The sequence below is a fragment of the Pseudopodoces humilis genome, chromosome 6 (assembly GCF_049639895.1).
Source record: "Pseudopodoces humilis isolate 2021_Gansu_Grassland_sample_001 chromosome 6, ASM4963989v1, whole genome shotgun sequence".
Classification (NCBI taxonomy): Eukaryota; Metazoa; Chordata; class Aves; order Passeriformes; family Paridae; genus Pseudopodoces; species Pseudopodoces humilis.
Window position 1 is genome coordinate 23820503 of NC_142205.1, and position 23512 is coordinate 23844014.

General features: G+C 34.6%; 1 protein-coding gene across 8 annotated transcripts in view; it reads right to left on the reverse strand.

Annotated features, from left to right (window-relative positions):
* Positions 1 to 23512, reverse strand: part of ATP8A1 (ATPase phospholipid transporting 8A1) — a 102849-nt gene that overhangs the window by 4530 nt on the left and 74807 nt on the right. For all 8 annotated transcript variants that reach the window (XM_014261992.2, XM_088056116.1, XM_005517746.3 and 5 more), the window contains 6 exons: positions 22830 to 22891; positions 19611 to 19667; positions 19049 to 19156; positions 7608 to 7696; positions 7088 to 7180; positions 280 to 371 (listed from right to left, as the gene is read on the reverse strand). In XM_014261992.2, the coding sequence (XP_014117467.2) occupies positions 280 to 371; positions 7088 to 7180; positions 7608 to 7696; positions 19049 to 19156; positions 19611 to 19667; positions 22830 to 22891 (501 nt within the window). The remainder of the gene's footprint in view (positions 1 to 279; positions 372 to 7087; positions 7181 to 7607; positions 7697 to 19048; positions 19157 to 19610; positions 19668 to 22829; positions 22892 to 23512) is intronic.

Here is a 23512-nt window from a genome sequence, read left to right on the forward strand (position 1 = left end):
TTAAAGCTTTAATAAAAGCAGCTTAGCAAAGGTAAATAGAGGGGAATAAACCTCTTTTCAACATTTAATAAAATCTGTGCCATTTCTTACAGAATTTTGCTGTTAAAAGATAGCAGAAAGAGCTCTGCACAGTACCTTAGGTATGAAGGGCAACTTAACCACAGGCAAAGAACTAATGGATTTAGGATACTGCACTTTTACTATAAACAAATGCAGTGAAAGGTAGAATTTTACTGCTATGTTATTAATGGATATTAATTTTTTTCAGCGAACACTTACGGAGCAAGTTTTGTTGCAAAGAGTCAGAGCGATACAAGTTCACATGGTTCTTCTTAAAAACATTCTTCAGTAGTTGGGCTCTTTCAGTTAAGCTAGAGAGAAAGGAGACACATGAAAAATATTTACTTACTGATCACCCTATCCTTTTATCTTTGAGTCTGCTCAATGGGAATTAATTATTAAATGAGAAGTGTCCACCCTCCTTTTCCTTTTTAAATTGTGCCTGATGAATTATTAAGATGATGATTAAAAGCTTCTGTGAGGACAGATTATTAAGTTCTGACCGCTGGTAATAATTTTATTTGTCACAGTACAGGTAAAATATCTGCCTGAAATACTGCTGTGTGCAGACGGAACAAATAAATGAATAATATTGTGAACCTTTGAGTGTGACTCCTTTAGAAACACGCCATGTAAAGAGGGGAAGGCACTGTCTTCCTTGATGTAACACAGCTTGAATAGTGCCAGGCTGAATTAGTCTTTTTTATCTTACATAGAAAGTGTTCCCAGCCACTACTGACACAGTACCCCAAAGGGATGGGAAATGAGTGGAAGGAAAGCCATGTTCAGGGTCATCACCTGTGTGTACAGAAACATATTATTTCCACGAAAAGTCTTCTAGAAAGGAGCATTCCCCAGGAAACTCTAGAAGGTGTTTTTCTGGAGCTCCCACCCAAACAACAGACTATTACTGCTGCTAAGGTTGGCTACTTCAGCCCACCCCCTTCCTTCCCAGTTCTACTGATTTTTTTGTGTTGTATGCTTATTGTGCTTTAGTGTGACCCAAGGACCCATTTCAGCCCAAGTGGAAAACAGGAGCATTAAACATTTTTTAAATTGAGACGCAAGCATAGGCCAAATGCTGCAAAATACAGTAAAAGGGGTAGCAAAGGTATTTGATTTCCTTTCTTTCTTACACTAAAGTTCTCTATAATAGGAACATCCATTACTAAATAAATACCAGGGAGATGAGCCATAGCTCAGAAAAATTGCAAAATCTGACAGTTTTAATAACATATTAAATATGTGCAAGGGTCTATAATATATATATCAGATATAAAACAAAACCCCAAACTCTTCAGTGTCTTCTTGATTTGATATTCACTGTGAATTACAGCCTGTGTTTCAAGAAATACCAACCTATCACTTAAACATTTCAAATGCTGAAAAATCCAGCCCCCTCTCTATGTAAACTAGTCTAAAAATTAGTTAAATTAAAAAAGAGATGTATCTTACGTTTAATCTGAGTATATAGTGATTTGATATTGCTACAGTTTTGCTAGATTAGCAAAGTTGTCTCTTGTGCAATGATGTAGTAAGAAAAACAGATTTCACACACCTTATGCTACCAAGTTTTGATTACTCTAATTACTTTTTAATATTATTGTCAATTAGCTCAACAGAATTACCTTCCCAGACTCAACCAGACTAAGTGGTGCAAGGAAGGGAACTAGACTGCTTTCCACACTAGATTTCCATTCAAGCCATTACATTAGAATTATTCATTCTTTCTTCAGTGACTATATACTTCTTACATATGAAGCTGAACCACTGTTTAAAGCTGGAGTGACTGATGGTTTATCTCACCTTTCTGTTCCCCTTTAGTCTGGTGGTTAAAGCACATGGTGAAAGCTTGGATTTTCTAGGTTGGAAAAGGAAAATAAACCTACTATTTCCACACCCATAGAGGAATGCTAAAGTGGAAAATTTACAGGGTAAGGTGATAGGCAAGGGAAACTGCTTCTGTGGCCATGTGTTTTGAATGAAAAGATGGAATGAGACTTCCTGGTAAGAAAAAAATTAAGTACCAATTCCAGGAAGGTAGTTGGCATCTGCTGAGTGCATCAAGAATGGAGAGGCTGAAGTATTGAGACACATCTTACTCTCAGTGCTTTCCTAAGCTAACTTTCTAGGGATTTTTTTCCATCCTGTTTGCTCCTCTACACTGTGAAGGAGCCTTCTTTTTTTAGTTCAGAGCTGTAAAATATTTAAGTGACATTATTAATAAGAAAAAACTAGGGACTGAAATCTAAACAGCAAGAATACAGAGAATGAATAAATAAATCAGTATCTTCATGTAAGTTTGGAGGACAAAGAGGTGGAAGACCATGGGTACACTTAGGCACAGTTATCAGCTGTATCTCCTTGGCAATACATCTGTGAAATCCTTATTAAAGTGAGTTGAAATCAGAAAATTTCTATGAAGCAATTGACAGACGTAATTTTCTAATAAAAAAATATTTTATTAGAAACATTAGCATGCCTATTCTAGCATTCTTGGTACCATCGTTCTTTGCTTGTGTTCCTAAGTGGAATGTTCAGATTTCTTAAGGGCTAAGCAGTGAAAATACTACCTTCAAATTTTACAAGAACATAAAGTATGCATATGCCTTAGCTGATGTATAATGAAGTTTCCATTGCACAGATCTGATTGCTGGTAAAGAAAATACAAAATACATAGGAAATACACTTGAGAAAAGTGCTTTCAGCTGTTCAAGTATTAAATTCTGCACTTTTTCTATACTTGAAATACTGTGAGCTCTCCATTAAAAATCACCCTGTTGCCATTCAAAAGCGTATTTAAGTATCTGCATGTGAAGCCAAGAAAACATGGTTTCATAATTAACCAATGTTAGATCACAGTAGCTAAATGCCTGTGCTCATTGTGTGTACCTATATGGACAAGCAGAATATTAACTATTTTTGAACATGAAATGTATACCTTTACCAGCAATTAAATACAGCTATAGAAAAATAAATACTACTTTAAGTATTCCTGACCAACCACTTATGAGGTCTAAAAATAATTTCTCAGTGAACTAAATTAAAAACAATGATGTCATGAAAAAGCATATGAAGTATATATCTCTAAAGATGTTTCCAGAAGTTTGGGAGGTTATTCATGTTATTGTTAGTCAAGATTCAACACAGTACAATATTTTTGTAGTAAGCATTAATACTGTTGTTTCTCTTTAAGCATTATATACAGATTATCCAAAAAATCCTTTCTGACAATAGTCGATATAAAAAATAGTATCCTTTTACCTAAGTCACTTCAATTTGAAGTAGAAATGGCTTAGTGGCATTTCAATTACTATTTCAATGTCTCTAATGATAGAATCATACTTTTTGTGGCACAAATTTGTTAATACTCTGAAACTGCTCTATTATTTATGCTGTCAAGGTACCCTCAACTCAGTAGTATTCCAACATGAAAGTTTATTTTCTGTTGGAAAACTGCTGTGCAAATTTTGCTTGTTCTTAATCAAGATATATTCTTATTTAACTGACAAATATATGGGATAAAATTTTAATGTGTTGCTTACAGAAGAATCAAATAAAGTATTTTTGGACAGTTTTGGTGAAAAGCTTATTAAACATCCTTACACATACTGAAACAGCAAGATACAATAGCAATGCTCTTCCTGAGCCGTAAGTGGAAACTGTTTAAAAGCTGTTTCAAGTCACTGCTGTAAAAATACAATGATAAATAATAAAAAAGTACTTTAAACGGATGGCATATTTTAAGACTGTATTATCATGTCCTTTTAAACCACATTCTGAAGTACAATAAAAATATGTTAAGAACAATATTTTAAATTATTTCAATGTCAATGCCAATTTTTATCCTGATTTTCAGAAAACAGCTTAAAGTGCAAATTTGTAATTTATATATAAAATTCCTATCCCAAGAATCTTTGATAGGAAAACATCAAAAGGGCAAAGCCTTGCAATACTTGTATAATTAAATGCATTCAATATGATATTAATACAGTTCTAAAAAATGTGCAACAAATATATTCTAGCTGAAAAAAAAGCAATAAAAATTAACAATATTGTATTTCATGGAATCATAGAATGGTTGGGGCTAAAAGGGACTTTAAAGATCATCCTAGTTCCAGTCCCACTTCCACCAAATCATGTTGCTCAGAGTCCCATCCATCCTTGAATACGTCCAGGAATGGGGCATCCACAACTTCTATGAGCAACCTGTTGCAGTGCCTCACCACCCTCACAGTAAAGAATTTCTTCCTAAAATCTAAACTAAACCCACCCTCTTTCAGTCATTTCACTTATAAAACACTTATAAGTTCTCCTGGCTTTATTGTAGGCCCCCTTCTCAGTAAACATTCAGATACTGACTGATTACAATAGCTATTCAATAGAAGAATCCTGACCTGTTATCTGTGGAAGCTGACTTTTACTTTGTGTAGTATTTTTAAGAAGGGAGTGGACAGAGTGGAAAAGTTTTTGAGTTATCTTTCTCACTTTTTCCCAGCTACCTTTTAATGAACCAGTGATTTTTATCTTCTTAGGTTATTTTGGCATTTAATAAGAACAAATCCCTTCTTCTGCCACAACAGAAGAAGGTACTCACAGAGGTATGCACACTAGAATAAGAAAATCTCATGTACATATCTTAAACAGATGTAGAGGACATTCCTTACCCACTTACCTACTTTATTCTGGCAACTAGTTAATCCAGACTTTAAGAGACTCAAAAATGTTTACAGAAGTTGAATCAAATTTTTGTAGGTGCAAGTAAGATCATCAGACCATTTCTTTAACAATGAATGCTTTCTCCATAAAAGGTAAAGTTTTGACTCTATCACCTGAATTTAAATACATTAAAAAAGTAATGGAGGGAATAAAATCTTAAGAGATACTGAGTTGTGTAACATCCAGTGATTTGCATGTAAGGTGAATGTTTGTATCCTTCAGAAATACTGGTCTAAAAGTAACTTGGTGGAGGAGAATTAGATCTAAGAAAGATATTCTGGCAGGTAACTAAACAGCTGTCATGGAGCCCTCATAGCTATTTAACTGTGGGATAAAAAGGTAATTACAAAACCAGTGGTGAAAACACCAAGTTCATTTTACCTGTATAAGAAGGGATTTGAAAGACATGCCATGTCTTTCAGTGAGGGAAAAGCATCCTGCCTAGACAACTGAAGTTAAAGTAGATGAATTGGGAATACAAGAGAAGTCTTTGGAAATACTAAAAAGGTAGTATTTTTTCTATACCCATAAGATGGGTATAAAACCATAAAGGTAAGGCTTTTTCTATACCCTAAGATGTTCCCCTTTTAGCACCATCCAGTACTAATGTCTACTTTTTTTTTTTTGAAACTCATTCTTCTACAGCTTTTGCTCTTTGCAAAAGAGCACAGAGCATACATTACTTCAAAGCTCAGCACACTGATAGATACACTGACAGATGGGAGGAAGATACTGCCCTCAGTCTGCTTGAATGACCACTGCCACTGGAGAAAAGCATCTGTAACGATCAATTTACATCACTTAAAAGCAAGAGAACTTACTCTTGCAAGCACTGGTTAGGTCTTGCAGTGATGAAGGAAAAGTAAGCTCGAAGTAAGAATTGCCACCACCTAGGGGATCCTGCAGTACTTCCAGTGTGAAGCTGCTGCTACAAAGACAGCATACAGAGCCTGAGAGGGGACTGCATGCAGGTATGTCCTCTTCTGAAGCCCTACTAGACTAGGTGTTCCATGAGTGGTGGGATAAGCTTCTAGGCCTCTTGGTACCTCCCCTGTTCCTTGTTACCAGGAAAGAAGAACCCAGCTAGAGACAAAACATTCTTGTGAAAGCTCTCACAGGAGCTGGAGACTCCCCTATTAAAAACTCTGGTTACCACCTCGGTACCTGATGTAACTTGATCTCAGTTTGGTAAATCCTAGTAAACTAATTCTTATTGAACTGGAGGAGGGATACAATAAGGTTGCTAAAGTATCTTTATGAATAAAAGGTACTTTCTGAAAATTGAACCTATAGTAAAAGAAGTGGCTGTGTTTATTCTGGTCTTTTTCTGTGCATAGCTTGGTAGGAAAAAAGCCTTCTTGGCTATGCTTTTTGCCATGAAGATACTAAAAGAACAGCAGTCCAAAGAAAAGAAAGAACAGGAAAATCAAGTATCAGCAGTTTTGGCTTTTTTTTAGACTTCACAAAACTCATGAAAATGAAGACAAGAAAAGAAAGCTCTAGTTCAGCCAAATGGCACTAATGAATTGAAAGGGGGGGAGAGGGGGATTTTGCCATCTCATACATTCAGTGAGTGCTTGCAACAAGTTCAGCTTGGGGTTAAAAAGTCTGAAATATTTTAGTGAGTGCACACCTTTATGCCGAGTTTACATGTAGAAAATGTCCAATTGCTCAGTTATACCTTCTCCTTTTTCAAATTATCTGCCTGGTCCATGAAGGAGGACATAACAAGGGAATTTTTATGGAGTCTTAAGTTAAAAATTTTACTTACCTAGTATAGGTTAATCAAATTAGTTTGCTCTGGACTAGAATTAAATACAAAGCTGGCTTGTTATATTCAATTTCAGAAAATCCTAGACACATTATTTGTTTGTTCCTATGCTACTGAGCAGCTTTTAAAGAATTTAATTTTTGTTTTTTTGTGCTTAGTCCTTGTTTACAGCATTTCAATAGAAAGTGATGTAGGCTTAAACTCATTTTGTTCTAATCCATTTTCTTCTTATTTTGTTTGTGAATTAATTGTTCACAGGCAAAAGTGACAGAATTAAAATTGCACCTCAGGTTTGTTCTATAGGTAAGAACTAGAAAACAGTCAGCTACAAAGAAATACATCGTTAAAGCTTTTGGTAAAAACCTCCTTGTAAGCCTATGAAAAAACTCAGGCTCAGAAGACCTGAAGGTCCTTCACATATACCTTTCATTTGTATGGCTTTTGAAAAAAAACGTTTTGTCTTTGATACATCTATGAAGCTAAAAATATTGAGCTTTTTTTTTTTTTAAGACGATGTTCCACAGATTTTTACTGTACCTCTTGCCATGGACAACTGCCCCAGGATCCTCAGACTTTGCTTCCAGCTCCTGAACTTCATCAACCAGTGTCTTGTAAGTAGCTCTCTTTACTCTGTAAGTACATACACAATACTGCCAGACTTACTCTTCTTGAAAGTAGAACAACAGACGGTTTTAATGCTTTTATAAATATTCCATTTATAAATCCATTTCCCCAGACTTAAAACTAAGCTTTACAAAGAGAAATATAAAAAAATAAAATCTAAAGAACATATTTTATCATCTGTTCTTGCAAATTAGAAACAAAAATATTTATTAATAAAACACTATATTTATCAAAACTTTTAAAATAGTATTAACTGTTATAATAAAGTTTTTCAAAAACAAAGATGGTAAAAAAGAATTTTATATAATCACCAGAATTGATCTTATATAATCACCAGAATTGATCTTAATTTGTTTTTTATTATATTAGTAATTAGAAAATACATTTAAAGGTTAGTAATTTCTTCTGTAAACCCCGCCATTTCCATACTCACACTTTGTATACTATATCAAGAAGTAAAGCTGTCATAGGAATACACAGAAGTCCCATCCAGAACACTCCAGAGCTGAACATCATAGCTGCCTGAAGAAAAAAAAAGCACAAAATGCGATGTCATGAGAAGAACTAGCAAAAAAATCTTAGAAATGTCAAGTAGTTTGTTGAGGCAATCTAAAGCAAATTTAAATGAATCATTCTAGTTTGACTAATGTGAAATAGAACTTGAACCCCTTCCTAAAATCCCCTGAGTTGCAACATAAATCTAGTAAATAGTAAGCAGTATTTCATGTCGAGAAGCTGGTAGAAAGATACACTGCTTAGCTCTTTGCATGGGGGAATCACCCCTCCACAATGCTGCTCTATACCACTGTGATGATTACAGGCATTTCCATTAAAATCAGATTTATCAAAAATCCACCCTTTTCCAACTTTCTCAGTACATTAGGAGCGCAGGTTTCCAATTTGTAATGTACCCTGACAGGATGCAACAGTTTCTGATCCTTCCTATGGACACTGGACACTGTTGCAATTATCCTGCAATATATCTTGGATCAGAGTTATCGCCCAGAGAACTCAAGGTACCACAGTTCCCACACTGCCACAGCCTCCCGTTAAACAGATTGCTTAAAAATGAGATATAAGGAAACAACTATTCATGTAATTATGAAATTATGCTACATATTGTTAAATGAACATCTAACACATGAATACATGGTGAAATATTTGAAAACCATTAATTGTTTTTATCTCTGTATCTTTTTTTTTGTATACACCACTACATGTAATACATAAGAATTTCTTCTGTTCATAACTTGGTCTGTAGAAATACTAAAAACTAAAACATATTGAATGGCCAAAACAAATATCACAATATATGGACATCGAAGGAAAAGTCTTTACCCTTGTAATTCATACTCAAATGGATGTAAAGAGCACAATAAATACTTATTGAAGCATGTTGCTAGAGGTTTGACTTGCAGTCAGTATTAGAAATACTTTTATAATGTAATTAGATTGTAGAGAGGTTGAAATTAAAATCACTACACAACAACTGCCTTTCAAATCCTTTGTTTCATTTCTTGGAGACTAATTTCTTTCACAGGTTAAGCCTTAGCATGTAAAATAAATAGGCTGAAATTTTACTAGTTTTAATTAGCAGAAAAACAGTAGGTAGCTTGCAGTAGCTGAAGTCTAATTTCTCAAAATGCATGCATGAACATTTAAGAATTATACTCAGTATGTTGATATATGAAAACAGAAGTGAATTATTTTCTGAGAAAAAATCCTAATTCTCATATAAGCAAAAAGTACAATTTACCTTTTTTTGTATGCAAATTTCTAATGACACTGATTTTTTGGAAAGCATTAGAATGGACTTTAAAAATGTGGTAACCTTCCCATGGCTATGTTAAAAGGACGCAGATATTGCCCTGAGATTCTACTAACTACTTCTGTCAACAGCTGTCAGCAAAGGTGTAAACACTGAGCAGTGGCAGGTTCAAAAGAAAACAATTTATATTTTCGAAGGGGAAAAAAAACCCAGAAAATTTGGTATTAGGAAGTGGAGGAAATGTATTAGTGAAGAAAATGTATTAGCAGTCACTTTATAAGCAAAACCTGACTTTTGACATCTTTGATGAAATACCAGTTTTCTAGAACAGGAGCTAATAGGAAATGTCTATCACAAATGCATTTTGCAAGACATTTTATAATTAAGTAGCAATTAGATAGACAGTTCCCTTAAAAACAAGAAAAAGCATAAAAATACAACTTGAACTAATTACGATTATTACTTCCTATTATTAACAACATTTTTTTATTTATAAGAACATAGCAAAGAGCTGTCCTTGTGTTAGCCACCCGGTATTAAATGTTTGCTGGTGAAACAGCAAAAGTGATAATGTAGGTCTTAGGATGTTAATTCTGACCATTGTAATGCTAACTATGAATGAAGGAACAACTGGCGCCTACTATTCACTCCATCCAGCCTTTGGCTTTACAAATGAACAACATGAATTGAGGAAAAAAAAAAAAAGTTTTTTTCTTCGTCATATTTGAAAGCCTGTCAGATTTTTTTTCTTTTACAGAGTTAATCCAAACCTAAAAGATTTAAAGCCGACATTCGCATTTAAGACAGAGGCCCTCTTTGTATTTTTTGGATGAAGAGGGGAAAAAATAAAATCCCACAGAGGTATTTCCTTCCTTTCTGTACAAGAAAGCTCCCCCCTCACTCTGTAGAAAACATTTTTGTCTCTAACTTTTCACATCTCTCTACACATAGGCAGGTCATCTGGGAAATGGCAAACCAATCCTTTTCAGACAATGGCACTAACAGGAGCAGCCTGTTCTGGGGACGGACTCTGGCTGCCTCTGTTTGCGGTTTACAAATTGTTCCTAATGTGAGAGATTTGCGGTCTATGCCAAGTCTTCCCCCTTTAGGGCTTGTGAAACCAAATGGAATCTGCCACAAAAGTGGCTCCCAGGGGAATTCAGAAGTAATCCAAAACGAGAGCTGGGAAGCCCAGTTTATTGTAGGACTAACAAATCCTGCAGGGAAGATAAATAATTTGTTCTACGTGTAGCTCACATCCAATATTAAGACTTTCTAAAATAAATTAACGTTTTTTTAAAGTTTAGATTCTCATGTAGGTTCTGATTTTTCAAAAAATATAAAAATGCTGAGAAATGCTCCTTTTCATGACTTAGTGGCAGGTAAGAAATCCTGGCTGCAAAACGTATTTAATGAACTGCTGAAGATGTAGTGTTAGGAAATTACATGTCAGAATGAACAGAGAACATTCGCTTTTCCCTCATTATGAAATGATCTGCCAAAACAGCTAGCTCAGATTTAAAAAAGCCTTTAAAAATAGGAAGAAAAAGATGAAAACAGTGGTAAAATTCTTGCTGAAGAAAAGTTTATCCTTTTCAGTTTAAATATTTCAAGTATCATCTAGGTACATATCTCCTTCCTATAAACTACAAAGCTATAAAATACCTCAACAGCATCAAACCAGCAAAAGTTTTCCTTCTCATGCTACAGAAAAACCTTCATTAGTAGTAGTTATGTGCGTGTGTTTGCCTTCATATATGCCAAAGTACTTACTGTTGTAGTACTAGAACAGATCTGCATTAACTTCCAGTGCAATAAAGTTCATACAAGTAAGTTCTTGTATTGCCTCTAGTCTTTCTTTGCTACATAGAGTTTAAAAAACATATTTTATCACCTTTTAATTAAGAACTGTGTTCTCAGAATTGCAAAAAGTTCTTCTCTATTAGGATCTCCAGTTATTAGGTATATTAATCAAGAAAGACCACTGGAAACAGAAAAGATAAATTGAACTGTTCAAAGATCAGCTCTGCTGTTCCTGTTTGAGAGAGAGAATGTAACTACTGAAAATGAAGAAGGATTTTTGAAGAGTATCTGGGAATAGCAGATTCTGGCTCACAAATAAACGTCTGCTACTAGACCAAGTACAATTAAACTGTGAAGGTTTGAGGAGTCAAAATTGAAATGACCTAGCGGGAATTAAATGGAAAAAGAAAAACCACTTTTGATTCCTGAAGCGAAAGATGAAAAGCAAACTTTAAATATAAATTATTAAATAGTTAAAATACATTAGTATTAGAATGGTGACATAGTTTTAGGCTCTCAGGTGAGGACAGATGACTAATATGCATATGTTTTATGGGATGAATTCTGATTATCTGAAAAAACCATCAATAAATCAATGATTTTTTTGGAAGTAATAATAAGACTCACAGGTATTAAAAGACAAGCTGGGAAAACTTAAAAGGGGGACAAAAATGTATTAAAACTGTAGGATAATGCCTATTAGGGCCTTATGTGGAGAATGGGCTTGAGAAATATTTTCAACTATGAAGGCAAAGTCTAGCTTTTATTGTTGAATTATTTCACTGTTCTTGAAAATTTAGCACACTAGTTATTCCCCCTGAAATGAAGACCCAGAATCTGGATAACATTTTAATCTGCAACAGAAAAAGAAAAAAAAAACCCAAAAACCAAACCAAACAAAACAAACCCAACAAAAAAACCCAAATAAGCACATCTACCCTAGATATTAGTCATTGAAGAACAACGGTATTCCACAAGTTTTGCGATAATGAAGTGAGAATTGATAAACTTCAGTATTTGCTTACCATACAGAGCTCAAAGCAATTTTTAGAAATATAGATTGCCAACTCAGTTATCTTCCAGGTTCCTTAAAAGCATGGCACAATAATTCTCTTGTTTGGACAAATTTAGAGAAATCATTACTTCCCAGATTTTAGGGACATTATTTATAACTCTCCCTGCTAACACTGAGGAAAAGTACCATAGCATTTTTTCCTAAATATACAACCATTTAAATTTATTTATTATGCCATATTCTGAAAAAGTTATTCAAATAATATTCATCTGTTTTTTAAAAATGCAAGAGACAAGTATCCATTAATAGCACCTTTAACAGCTGGAGGGACAACATAGCAAGGTCCAAAAGCTGTAAGATCCTCATGGATAAGCTGTTGATGGATGAACAACTGTGAGATACACTGAGAACTGGCTGAATGGCATTTGGTGATTGGTGTCAGGCTGGCTCGAGGCCAGTAACTGAAAGTATACCCCAGGGGCCAATACTGGGTCCAGTTTCATGTAACATCTTCATTAAAGACCTGGATGAGAGGCAAAGTGTACCCTCAGGAAGTCTGCTAAAGACACAAAATGGGGGGAGAAGTGGCAGATGCAGTAGAGGATTGTGTTGCTATCCAGAGAAACCTCAAAAGGCTGAAGAAATAAGCTACCAGGAACCTCATGCTGTTGAACAAGGAGGAGTGCAAAATCCTGCACACGGAAAGGAACAGCCCCAGGCATCCTATATCCTGGGGGCCACCCAGCTGGAAAGCAGCTTGGCAGAAAAGGACTTGGTCCCAATTGATACCAAGTTAAAAATGAGCCAGCAACGGGCCCTTCTGACAAAGGAAGTGAACGGTATCTTTTGGCTTCATTAGATAAAGTATTGCCAGCAGAGAGGAAGGCAGGTCCCCTCTACTCAGCACTGATGAGGTCACACCTAGGGAAGTCTCCAGTTCTGAGTTCCCCAGTACAAGAAACACAGACATACTGAAATTAGTCCAATGTCCTGAAGCATCTCATGCAAGAGAGAAACCTGAGATAGTTGGGACTACAGGCTAAGAGAAAGCTTAGGGGGATCTTACTGATAGAGATAGGTTCCTGAGTGGAGGGTGCAAAGACAGAGCCAGGCTATTTCCAGTGAAGCCCTGTCATGGCACAAAAGGCAGGGAGCACAAACTAAAACTTGAATCCGAACATCAAGAAAACCCTTTTTTCTCTAAGCGTGACTGAACAGCGACACAGGTTGCTCAGAAATGTTGTAATATCCATCCTCGGTAATCAAAAGCTGTCAAGACACAGTCCAGGGCAACTTGGTGTGGTGTCGGAAGCATTAGAACAGATGATCTCCAGAGACCCATTCAACTGTTCTATGACCGTATTCTATCCTAAATACTTCGCTTTGTAGGCTTTGCTCTACATTAGACTAAAACCAATTCCCACTTTTGGATCAAACTTTAGAGAAACATCTTACTAGAGAAGACCTGTTCATTAGAGACAAAAGTATCTGGACAGCTACATTTTCAAAACAGTTACTTGGTGTGTTTGTTTAAAAATCCCTAATGCAGTAAAAGCATTAAAGGATGCATGTCTAATAATTTAATAAGCACAATTCTATATAAGCAGGATACTTGTCATAATACAGAGAGAAGCAATATTTAAGAAACCAATGCTGTCAATATAGTACATTCTAATACACTTTTTCTACACAGTGCAGCTAAATCTTCCCACAAGAAATATTACTGCTTTTCACAAGACTTCTGCAAACTTCAGTCAAATGATCTAAAATTCTGTAAAATACATGCTTGTACCTTAACTCCAATTTCCGTCAGTAGTTTTATAAATCCCCTGGGTCAGACAGAGTAGAAACAGATGGTGCTCTGGAGAACTTTACAGTGCATTGTCTACAGTACCACAATAAATTAAAAAGTTCTGTGGATACTGAACTTTTGCTTTAGTATCAGTGTCATACCTCTTACTCAAGTATTATTATTCTAAGCTATCTCATATAGCTGTAAAAAAAGAGACCTAATGATTCAGAGCCCATAACAGTAACAAGAAGCTTTACTAGTGTGAAATATACAACAGATTGATTTGGTTTTCACCCCTCAATTACAGGTTTGCAACTCAGACCACAACCAGACTTTTTCAAGAGAAAGATAACCATATCATTTCAGAAATGTATCTATTTTCATAATTTAAAAATCAGTCTGGTTTTTCTTTTTTTAAAGATGACTTAAAGGAAAAGTAGACCTATTAACTGCAAGGATGGAAGAATGGAAAGTTCTAGCAGCTTTACAGCCTTCTGACACATGAATGGAGGCTGCTGTTATTAGGTGATGGAAGTTACTAATTAGTTAATGCAATTATTGCAAAAGGACTACACAGATATAAAATCATAGAACAATTTAATCACAGCTTAATTTATTTGTGCAGTCATTATACACAGTATGACAAAACATGGACAACAGGAATTCTGGCAATTCCCTGAATCATGGATTAAAAATGCATTTTGTTCAGTATCACAGAACAGTTTTCTGTGTATTGAAGAGTTTCAAAGAAAAAAAGAAAATACACCTACAAAGCAAATACCTTATCAAATATGAACAGACTTGGTATTTACTTTAAAAAACTTATGCAAACTTCATCTGCCTTAACAGAAAACACTGTTAGTTGTTTAAAATATTTTGAAAGTATATTTCAATTATCTATTTGTTACTATTAGACATAGAAGTATCAACCTAATCTATATCAATGTAGTTGAAATTGTATATCAATTGTAGTTGAAAGACAGACCCAGGCAGTTGATTATTTCAAGTCCACAATAAAAATTTTCTTCTAGTCTGTAGTGACACCTTTTTTTGAAATTAAATGCAACTCCTTTAATGTAATGGGTCAAAATACACAGTGTCAAACCTAACAAATGCATGAATAAATATTTCTGCAGACGTAATGCAAATTGCAATATAATAAGACTATGCTACAGAGGCTGCAAAGTTGTTATAAAATCAATGAAAGCTTTTGAAATGTTTTCAGTATTTCTTTCTCATAAGCTTTGCATCCCCATTCCTTCCCATATAAATAGTGTTTTTCTATGACTACCAAAATCCTCTTTGTAGAAAACAAGCAAAATAATATGAAAGTAAACAGTAAGTTCCACTTAAGTAATGATAAAATATTTATGTCTTGTTTCTACTAAAAGACTCATGAAGTTGATTTGCTACAGTACCTGAACTAGCTACAGATAATACACTACGTAATTAATTACTTAGATTTTTATCACATATTCTTCTTCAGTTTTATGACCTATTTTTCCATTTTCTTCAGCTTCGTATAGCCCATTGCTTCTCTTGTAGTTTTTATCCATTTTTCCCTCTAGCCTGTGTCTGCCAAAAGACAATGGTGAACTGACAGTTTTCATCTGAACATCATCAATCAGGGAAAATGAATGAAGTTTTCTTCACTTGGAGCCTTATATCTTTAAGAAAAAATACCTGACAACTGGAATAAGAACAGTTTTAAGGCTGACAAGATGTAACTGGTTTCAGAATTTTAATATGGAAACATGTTTCAGCTACTATAACTCAGACTTCTACTATCAATCTCTAACAGATAATCAGCTACAGAACTAGGAGTTATTCATATCACTTCTTATCAAGGAGAACACTTGTGCCAGGATACCTTACTTATGTGAGTCAAAAGTCAAATTTCAACTCTTCTGGTACACTACCTATCTGGCAAAAAGTTACCACTACTTACAGGACTTAGGATTACTGTACCATGGAGAGCCATGTAGTTCCCACACTGTGAAAAATAATACTGTATAGGTGGATGAGTTGGCCTTTTGCAGTCTTGAAAAAACAGAAAATAAAGGTCTTGATGCCAGAATTGTCTCAGCATTCTAGATCAACTGGACATTTTGGATCAAGGAGGGCCCTGCGTGTTTTTTTCTGGGAAAACGCAGAGCAAAAGAGAGACAGAAAAATACATTTGTTTATACTGTTAGGAACATATCAAGTAAAGGGGTCTAGTGGCCTAGACAACAGAGGAAAAATGCTGTAACTGTCATAATTTTTCATTTCACTATATTCTCCTTTAGAGCACAGCATTCTGCAGTCTTTCCTTCTGTGATAACAACATACAGAAACTTACATGTAAAATACAACTTTAATTATCTTCTGTGCAACTGGAACGATTCGCTAAATCATGGAAACAGCATAGAAAGTCAGAAAATCTTGCAAAAATATGTGACATATTTTCTTCTTTGTTCAGTAAGTGACTGGATGATGCTTGGATAGTAAAAGATGAACACAAACAAACAACTCTTATGCTTTAACTTTGGGCCACTAGCTTTAGTGCTCAAACATAGTATTAGCAGCATGAACTGACTTTTCTTCTTTTACAACTCAATTTTTTCTTGAGTCATTACATTGCAGTGTTCTCCATTGAAATACACTTAGCAGAGTTGAATGTTTTATAGGAATGGATACAAAAAATGAGTTTCAAAATATTTAGATTAAAACCTTCCTCTGTATCCAATGAGTTTTCCATCACCTCCATATGCTTTTTCTCTCCCCTTCAAGAGCACTAGAATTTTATTTTCTTGGAAGAGAACCAGGAATAAGCAGGAAGAATCTTACTATTTTCATGATATTAATATAAAGAGAGACTGAATCCTCATTAGAATGTTTCATTAAGTTCCTTTCTATCTCAAAGAAGACATGAAAAGCATGTTTCTAGAAGACATCATCTAGCTGGGACTTAATTGTTGGATGAGTACTGTGTCAAGAAGACTGGAAAGACTATGAACTTACTAAGACAGAATTGTTACCAGATCTAAGAAGAAGAAAGAGAATACCTTTAAACTTTCTAAGGACTAGAGGCAGATAACTGACAACAATATATCCTTATAGATCTGAAGTTTACTAAAAAAGGGGGTATTTTTAATGAACACATTTGGGGAAAAAAAATGCATCAAAGTCCCCTTCAGCATAATTTCTCAGATCATACCAGCTAAAATGGACAAAAAGCTAAGAAGCAGATGTCAGTTTTTGACAAACTAACTTTTGCCAAGTAAAGGTGGATGAATTTTTCAAGTCTGACTCACACATTTGAAGAAATCAGGCAAACAGCATTTGCACGTACAAGCAGAGTTGCTTATATGGATTTGTTTCTGCCACATCAAAATCTTTTGCACAGATAAATCCATGAATTTTATAGTTTCAATACTTATGGAAGGCCTGACTTCCTAGAGAAACTCAGTGAATTCTGCCCTGCCAGAGACCACTCACTCAGTAGAGGGGCTTCCAGGAAAATGTTCAAAAATCCTGCTTCCAGTCTGAACTGCAGGAGACAGTAACAAGTCTTTTAGCCACACAGAGTGCAGTGCAAAAAGCTAGACCAGAGTTTTGAACGTAAGATTTAATGGCCTATGATACTTTTAGAGAATTTATTCTTACATCATAGACATTGAAATATATTCTTAGAAAGAATACAAAACCAATCTCAGTCAACAACACTCCCCCTTCAAACAACTTCATGCACATACACACATCAAAACTACTGTACATACCTACACGCATCAGCAAACACACTAACAAAATAAGACTACCCATTTCAAGTACACATAAAGTTTATTGCAACAAATAAATGATCTCAGGTTCATAAGTCAGACTACTTTAGCACAATATTGAATTCAAACCCCAAGAGTACTATTTTTGTTGACAGCTAGATCTCTTTAGTGAAGAACAGTTTCTAGAAGATCACAGAAATTATATTCCCTCAAAAATAGGTGTTTTCACAGGAACTTCAGAGTCTGAAAATGTGCTAACTAAAACATTATTATTTCAATAGTGAAGTAGCCACCCTAATGTCATACCAGGTATAACACACCATTTTGCTTCCATGGTGGTTATCACCATGAAAGTTCTGCTGTCTTAAAAACCATAAAGTTTTTACAAAATCTCTAAAAATACCAAATTCCAATAACATTCTGTTTCTTCTGTAAAATACAGTATATATGAAGAAAAATGCTGATAGCTTCAATTACTTTAGTTTACAATAATGTACAGAATTAGTTTTGAGTAGTGGAGGCAATGTGGTCATGTATAAAATCTACATATACATATAGGAAAGACATTATGATAGAGAGAAAACCAGCTAGAAATTGTATAATTTCAAATTCTTTTTCTTAGGGGTCCAAGTATTTCAGGTAACACCTTGTGCCTTCCATTAAATTTAGTAGTTACAGAAATGCCTACAGACTAGTTTTTTCTGTAACTGTTTAAATAAGATTTATGAGTCTTACATTCAAGTAAAGGAGAGATATGAACCTACATTTCCCACATCCTGCATGAATTTTTAAATTGCTGAATTATATCACAGTGATGGTGCAGTTAAAGGGACTCAGTCTTTTACTGGTGTAAGGCATGATTTAGTTGATATGCTTTGAGAACCACTAGAAGAATATCTTTCTGACATAAGAAGGTATTCTCATTTTCTGATTGCCGCTGAGATTGCACACCAAACTTCTCAGCTCAGGAGGTACTGGTCGTGCCCAGAAGCAGACATTAGTGTCTCAGAAATTAATACTTTCAGGAACTGAATGGTATTGAGAATTTGGGACTGCAGTTCCAATTAAATCAGATAAGGCAGCAAATAAGCATCTTTTATGGATTCAATCCAATCTGAAATATTCAGAGCAGGTTTACACAAATGCGATTACAAATGAATGAGAAGCCACTAATTACTGTCAAAAGGTTACAGATACATTACAACAATCCATTCCCAGCAGCACATTAATAGAGAAGGAAGTGTGCATGACAAGCAGTTCATGCAATGTTGTGGCACCTCAAATTTTTTGAGGCATTTTACAGTTTCAAGTACTTGGCAAATTCATAAAATTCAAGATTAAAAACAGCCTTAGCCAGACTACTACTGGTTACTTCATTATAAAAAAAATGCTCCAGAAAAATAAGCACTGTAACTCTGAGTACTGCATTGGTAAGACTTTTCCTTAGAAAATTAAAATTCACCTAGGAACTGCAAAGCAGCTTACCTGTCTGTTCTTTCTGATTAGACCAGATACTCACAGCTTGTTCACTGAGCTCCATTTTCACAAGAGTAAAAAGTTTATTTTAAACAAACTTTATTTTAAATAAACATGGCTACCATATTGAAGGTATAAAAGACAGAATGACATATGCACCTCTAGTTAGCAGAAGGATCCAATAAAGATTAGTCTGTACTACTGACTGAAACAGTATTTTTTTTCACACATTTGGATGTTAGTTAAAATATATTTTTACCTCTCCTGACATATCAGGTGCCATAGGAATGACTGGCCACAAAGAAGAGTAGATTCCAAAGAACACTACCCAAAGTGCAATGCTTCCCCAGATTGCTATATGGCTGAACTGTTAAAACAAACAAACAAAAAAGAACAATTAGTACAGATTCATTATAACATAAAATAACATCTTTGCTACCTAGTATTTACAATGCTATTTTGATATACTGAATTAAATTTCCATGTCTTGCATTAATTTAACTCTACTACTTCAGTTAGCTATTTCTTAAAGGAAAATGATACTATCAGCAGCAATATTACTGCATTTTAAGCCAAATTAAATTCAGTTACAGTAAGTCCAGAGCAATTTGATTTTTCTAGTTTAAGTACTACATTTGTCCTAATTTTCAATATTGAGCATTATTTTTTGCATGTGGATATTCTGTCCTTCCACACAGTAACCACAGTTTGCTACTGACAAACTGTTAAAGGCTGCAATACAACAAATAAGAAAACAATACAGTTATTCATCCATCATATTTCACAGAACAGGTCAGAATACAGTATAGACATTTGCTTACCAAAGTCCAATATGAGGTCTCTAATCCAGCCTTCAAACACACAGTCAGAACCACAAACTTAAGGAGATAAAGACAGAGGATTCTTAACATGGAAATTTTAACATACAAAAATTATTAGTTTGGTTAAACTTTAAGGATAAGATGAGAAAAAGTAAATTGCCACTAGAAGATTTAAGGATACAACCCAGTAATGAACTAATAATAGAACATTAAGAATTACTAGCTTCCATTAATAATGGCCACTCAATTTGATTTGGAAAACTCTTCTTTTGCATTAGAAATCTTATCCTTGCTTCTTAGAACTCTGTAAATCTGGCTCTTATTAAGGTGTTAGCATCTTTATTGACAGTATTTTGGTTACAAGGAAAGGTTTGCAAGAAGTGAAGTCCTCTTCAGTTGAGACTGAAGACCTTCTAGTTACGGACAGGATGACTGCAACCTTCTACACCAAGACAGATTTAGAAGACATAGATGCTGGACTGAAAGCTTGCAGTTTTTCAAGCTTACATTAGTCTCAGCTTAAAAAAAACCGAAAGTTTTGTTCACTTCATGAGTAAATGAGTCATCTGCACCAAATCCTGAAAAGCCCAAAAGTTAAATGTTGGTAATGTAAGACTTATGTTCTGCATACAAATAACATGCTGAGTAAGTCTGTTATGTCATTTTCATTATTCCCTCTGATCTTTACTCTTTTCTTATCTTTACATTTTTTATGAAGCAGTCTCTGAAAACATCACATTTGTAGGACATGCTCCATTTTAGCTTACAGAGGAGCAGTAGGAGGAAGTTTATAATTCCACAGCAAGGACTAGCTGATCCAGGAAAATTGTTTATCTCTTTACTTTGAAATTCACTCAAGAAGGTTTTCTGTTTACCAAAGAAATAGTTACTACATTTTGTAACTCACTCATGAATGTGTGTCACTAGATTTGCTTTATATGTAATCTGAAGAATCTGAGGCTGAAAAAAGGAGTCACAAACACCAAGCTCCAACAGCTATAGTTTAAATTCTAATTTGTTGGACAAGTTGACTTGAAGCATTGAACTTCAAGCAGCCTCAAAAATTCAGAAGAAATGTACTTCAATTAGAAGCTGAAGCAACTAGATAAGCATGTATGACAAATCTTGCACTATGTCTGGTGCACAGAAGGATACAAATACTGCCAGAAAGCTTCCACCTATAAGTTTATAAGTTCAATTCTGAAATCCTGAAATCTCCTATTTCAACTGAGCTATTAAAGACAAAAAAAAATAAATAAAAAAATCACAGCAATTTCACTATCTAAAACATGTGTGAAATTAATCAGAAGAAAATCAGAGGCCAATTATGAGTATTGTAATTTGCCTGGTCTATCCAGTTTGGGTTCTGTATTTGGATGTGTGAAAAAAAAAGAAGTATGGAAAAATGACCCAAACAAACTCATTTGGTACACTTCTTTGCTACTTAGGTCAGTCATAAGAAACGTAAACATCCTTCAGGATGAGATCAAACAGTCCCTCTGCACAGACAAAACATATACACAAAACAAACACTGCAGATCTCTGTAAAAGCAGATACACAGTGAGTATAGAGCTTTAACTGACCTGTGATGGGATCATATCTGATACCCCTAACAAAAATCACCAACTACGCACAGTCATTCCCTTAAGAACATGTGGTTTATTGGTCCCTCCTCTGCTTCCACCAGACCCACAGTAGTGCACTAAATCCTACCCAGGAAGCAAGAACTCAAGCTGGTATTCTGTATAAAGATTGTGACTTTTTTTTAAAAAAAACTCTCAAAAATGGTCATACAGACATTTTCACAGCACTCTATTCCTATTTGAAATTTAGGTTTATAGAAATAATTCCAGGACATATTATGAATCATTGCATGTTTCTGACTTTATTTGTGGATCCAAAGAAACTAAAGAATATAAACTTCTGAATTCCTTTCTTACGGACTTTTGCAGAACTGATGACTGCAGATTTCTAAAAGGCACATTGAAAACAGTATGAGGAATGAGAAATACCTTAGCCTCAGACTTTTGATATGACTGACAACTGCTCATATACTTTACATGAACAGATTTTAAAATAAATCTTTCCACCCTCATTTTGAAAATCTCTCAAAATTCATGTATGCATGTATCATTCCAGATTTCCTTGAATTCCTGTGCAAGAGCAGGAAAACATTAATTGTAACTTCTATATTTCTCTAGACTTTTAACCTGAAGTAAAGGAAAACAGTCTTTTTTGGAAATTCTTGCAGGTTAGTAGCAAGAAATTAACCTCTCAAGATGGTCAAGTTTCAGCTTTTCTAGTTGAAAACCAGTTGCAGAATGTGACAAACGAGCAACATTGTGACCTCTACTTTAGCATGTGTCTAGAGTATTTTCCTTTTATTTCAGTTATGATGTTTCCTTATTCCCCAAAGAAGTGATTTTGATGTGAATTCATATTATAGCCTCCTTACTTTAATGGAAGAATTAATTTCTTTTTTGTACCTGCTGACAGTGAGCAACTTGAAAAATTAATTAAACTTTTAACATTGAAGAACAGAGAACAGTAAGGATAAATCTAATTTTGCTTCTAAGAGAGATCTTAGAGAACCTGCTATTGAGTGACATTCATATCTAGTAAGTGGAAAGCACATATTTAGGTTTACTAATTTATTCTATGAAATAAAAGATTAAAAGGAAAATAAGCCAGTAATGAGAGCAACAGAAGTTTACAGTTAGGTATGGATCAGGTGTACTTCTGGTGGTCTGATTGCCTCTGAAAAGGTATCCCACAACCTTTGTTCAATATGGCTCAATGCCTCTTTTAAGGCCTCATAATAAATTAAGAGAGAGAAAACAGGATTGTATCTTCAGAAGTCCACGAACTACTTGTATAATCAATAACCTGAGATTTCTCCGATACAAGAACTTAAGCTAAATTAATAAGCTTGCTAATTAGGGAATTATAATTCCCATTATTTAAAAAACCAGACAGTTTACAATAAAGGACAAATGTATCTGCAGCATCTTTATCAAACTGCTTTGTTTAAGAATTTGTTTAAAAACTGGAATTAGAGTATAGTGCACTTCAAAACTTCTCAAAGAGTCATTCAAAAGCCATTTCTTACTGTTTAGACACTTCTTAAGGCACTGCACTGACTTAAGTCTTCTATTAAGAGAATTACTAGTAATAGTAGCACCATATATTTAAAATACTTAATGCCAATACAGACTCACAGTGTATACAGTGTTACCCAGGAGCAGGTAATCGGAAGTTTTGCCATTGCCGAATACAGTACCTGGAAAAGGAAATAGGATAAAAGTAACATTTAAACATCCATAACAGCACTACATACAATGTTAATTTTGATACGTAAGAGATGGCAGCACTTTCTACAGAGAAAAATAGATTTAATCTTGAACTGCACTGAACACTAGAGATCTATGCCTTGTATCATGCTTACTGCTCTAAAACTTTCAGTGACTTCAAGGATTGTGCAGGAAACAGAAACTTTTTGTGACACCACATACAAATAAGACCAACTTTGTATTCAGTAGCAGTGCAATTAGAGTTTCTTTTAATATCAGAGATACAGAATCTTATTTTTGGAAAGATGTGAAGTATAATTGTTATAGTATATATTGATTATAACATATAAGTAAGCAGAAAGCTCAGAGTCAGATTTTCACAAGTTCTGTTATTTTTGGTATGGAAACTTATCTTTACTCTTACCCATATTTCTGAATTCAACTTTAGTAAAAATGCAAAATATACGCAGTTTAAATTCTTGAGATGCTTGCCATTCATAAAATTTTCAAAATTTACCCAACTCAAATATGTGGATTCGTATAAGTACATATCCATTTGGCACATAAGGAAACACACACACATGAGTTATGCAGAGTCAGAGCTCTCAAGA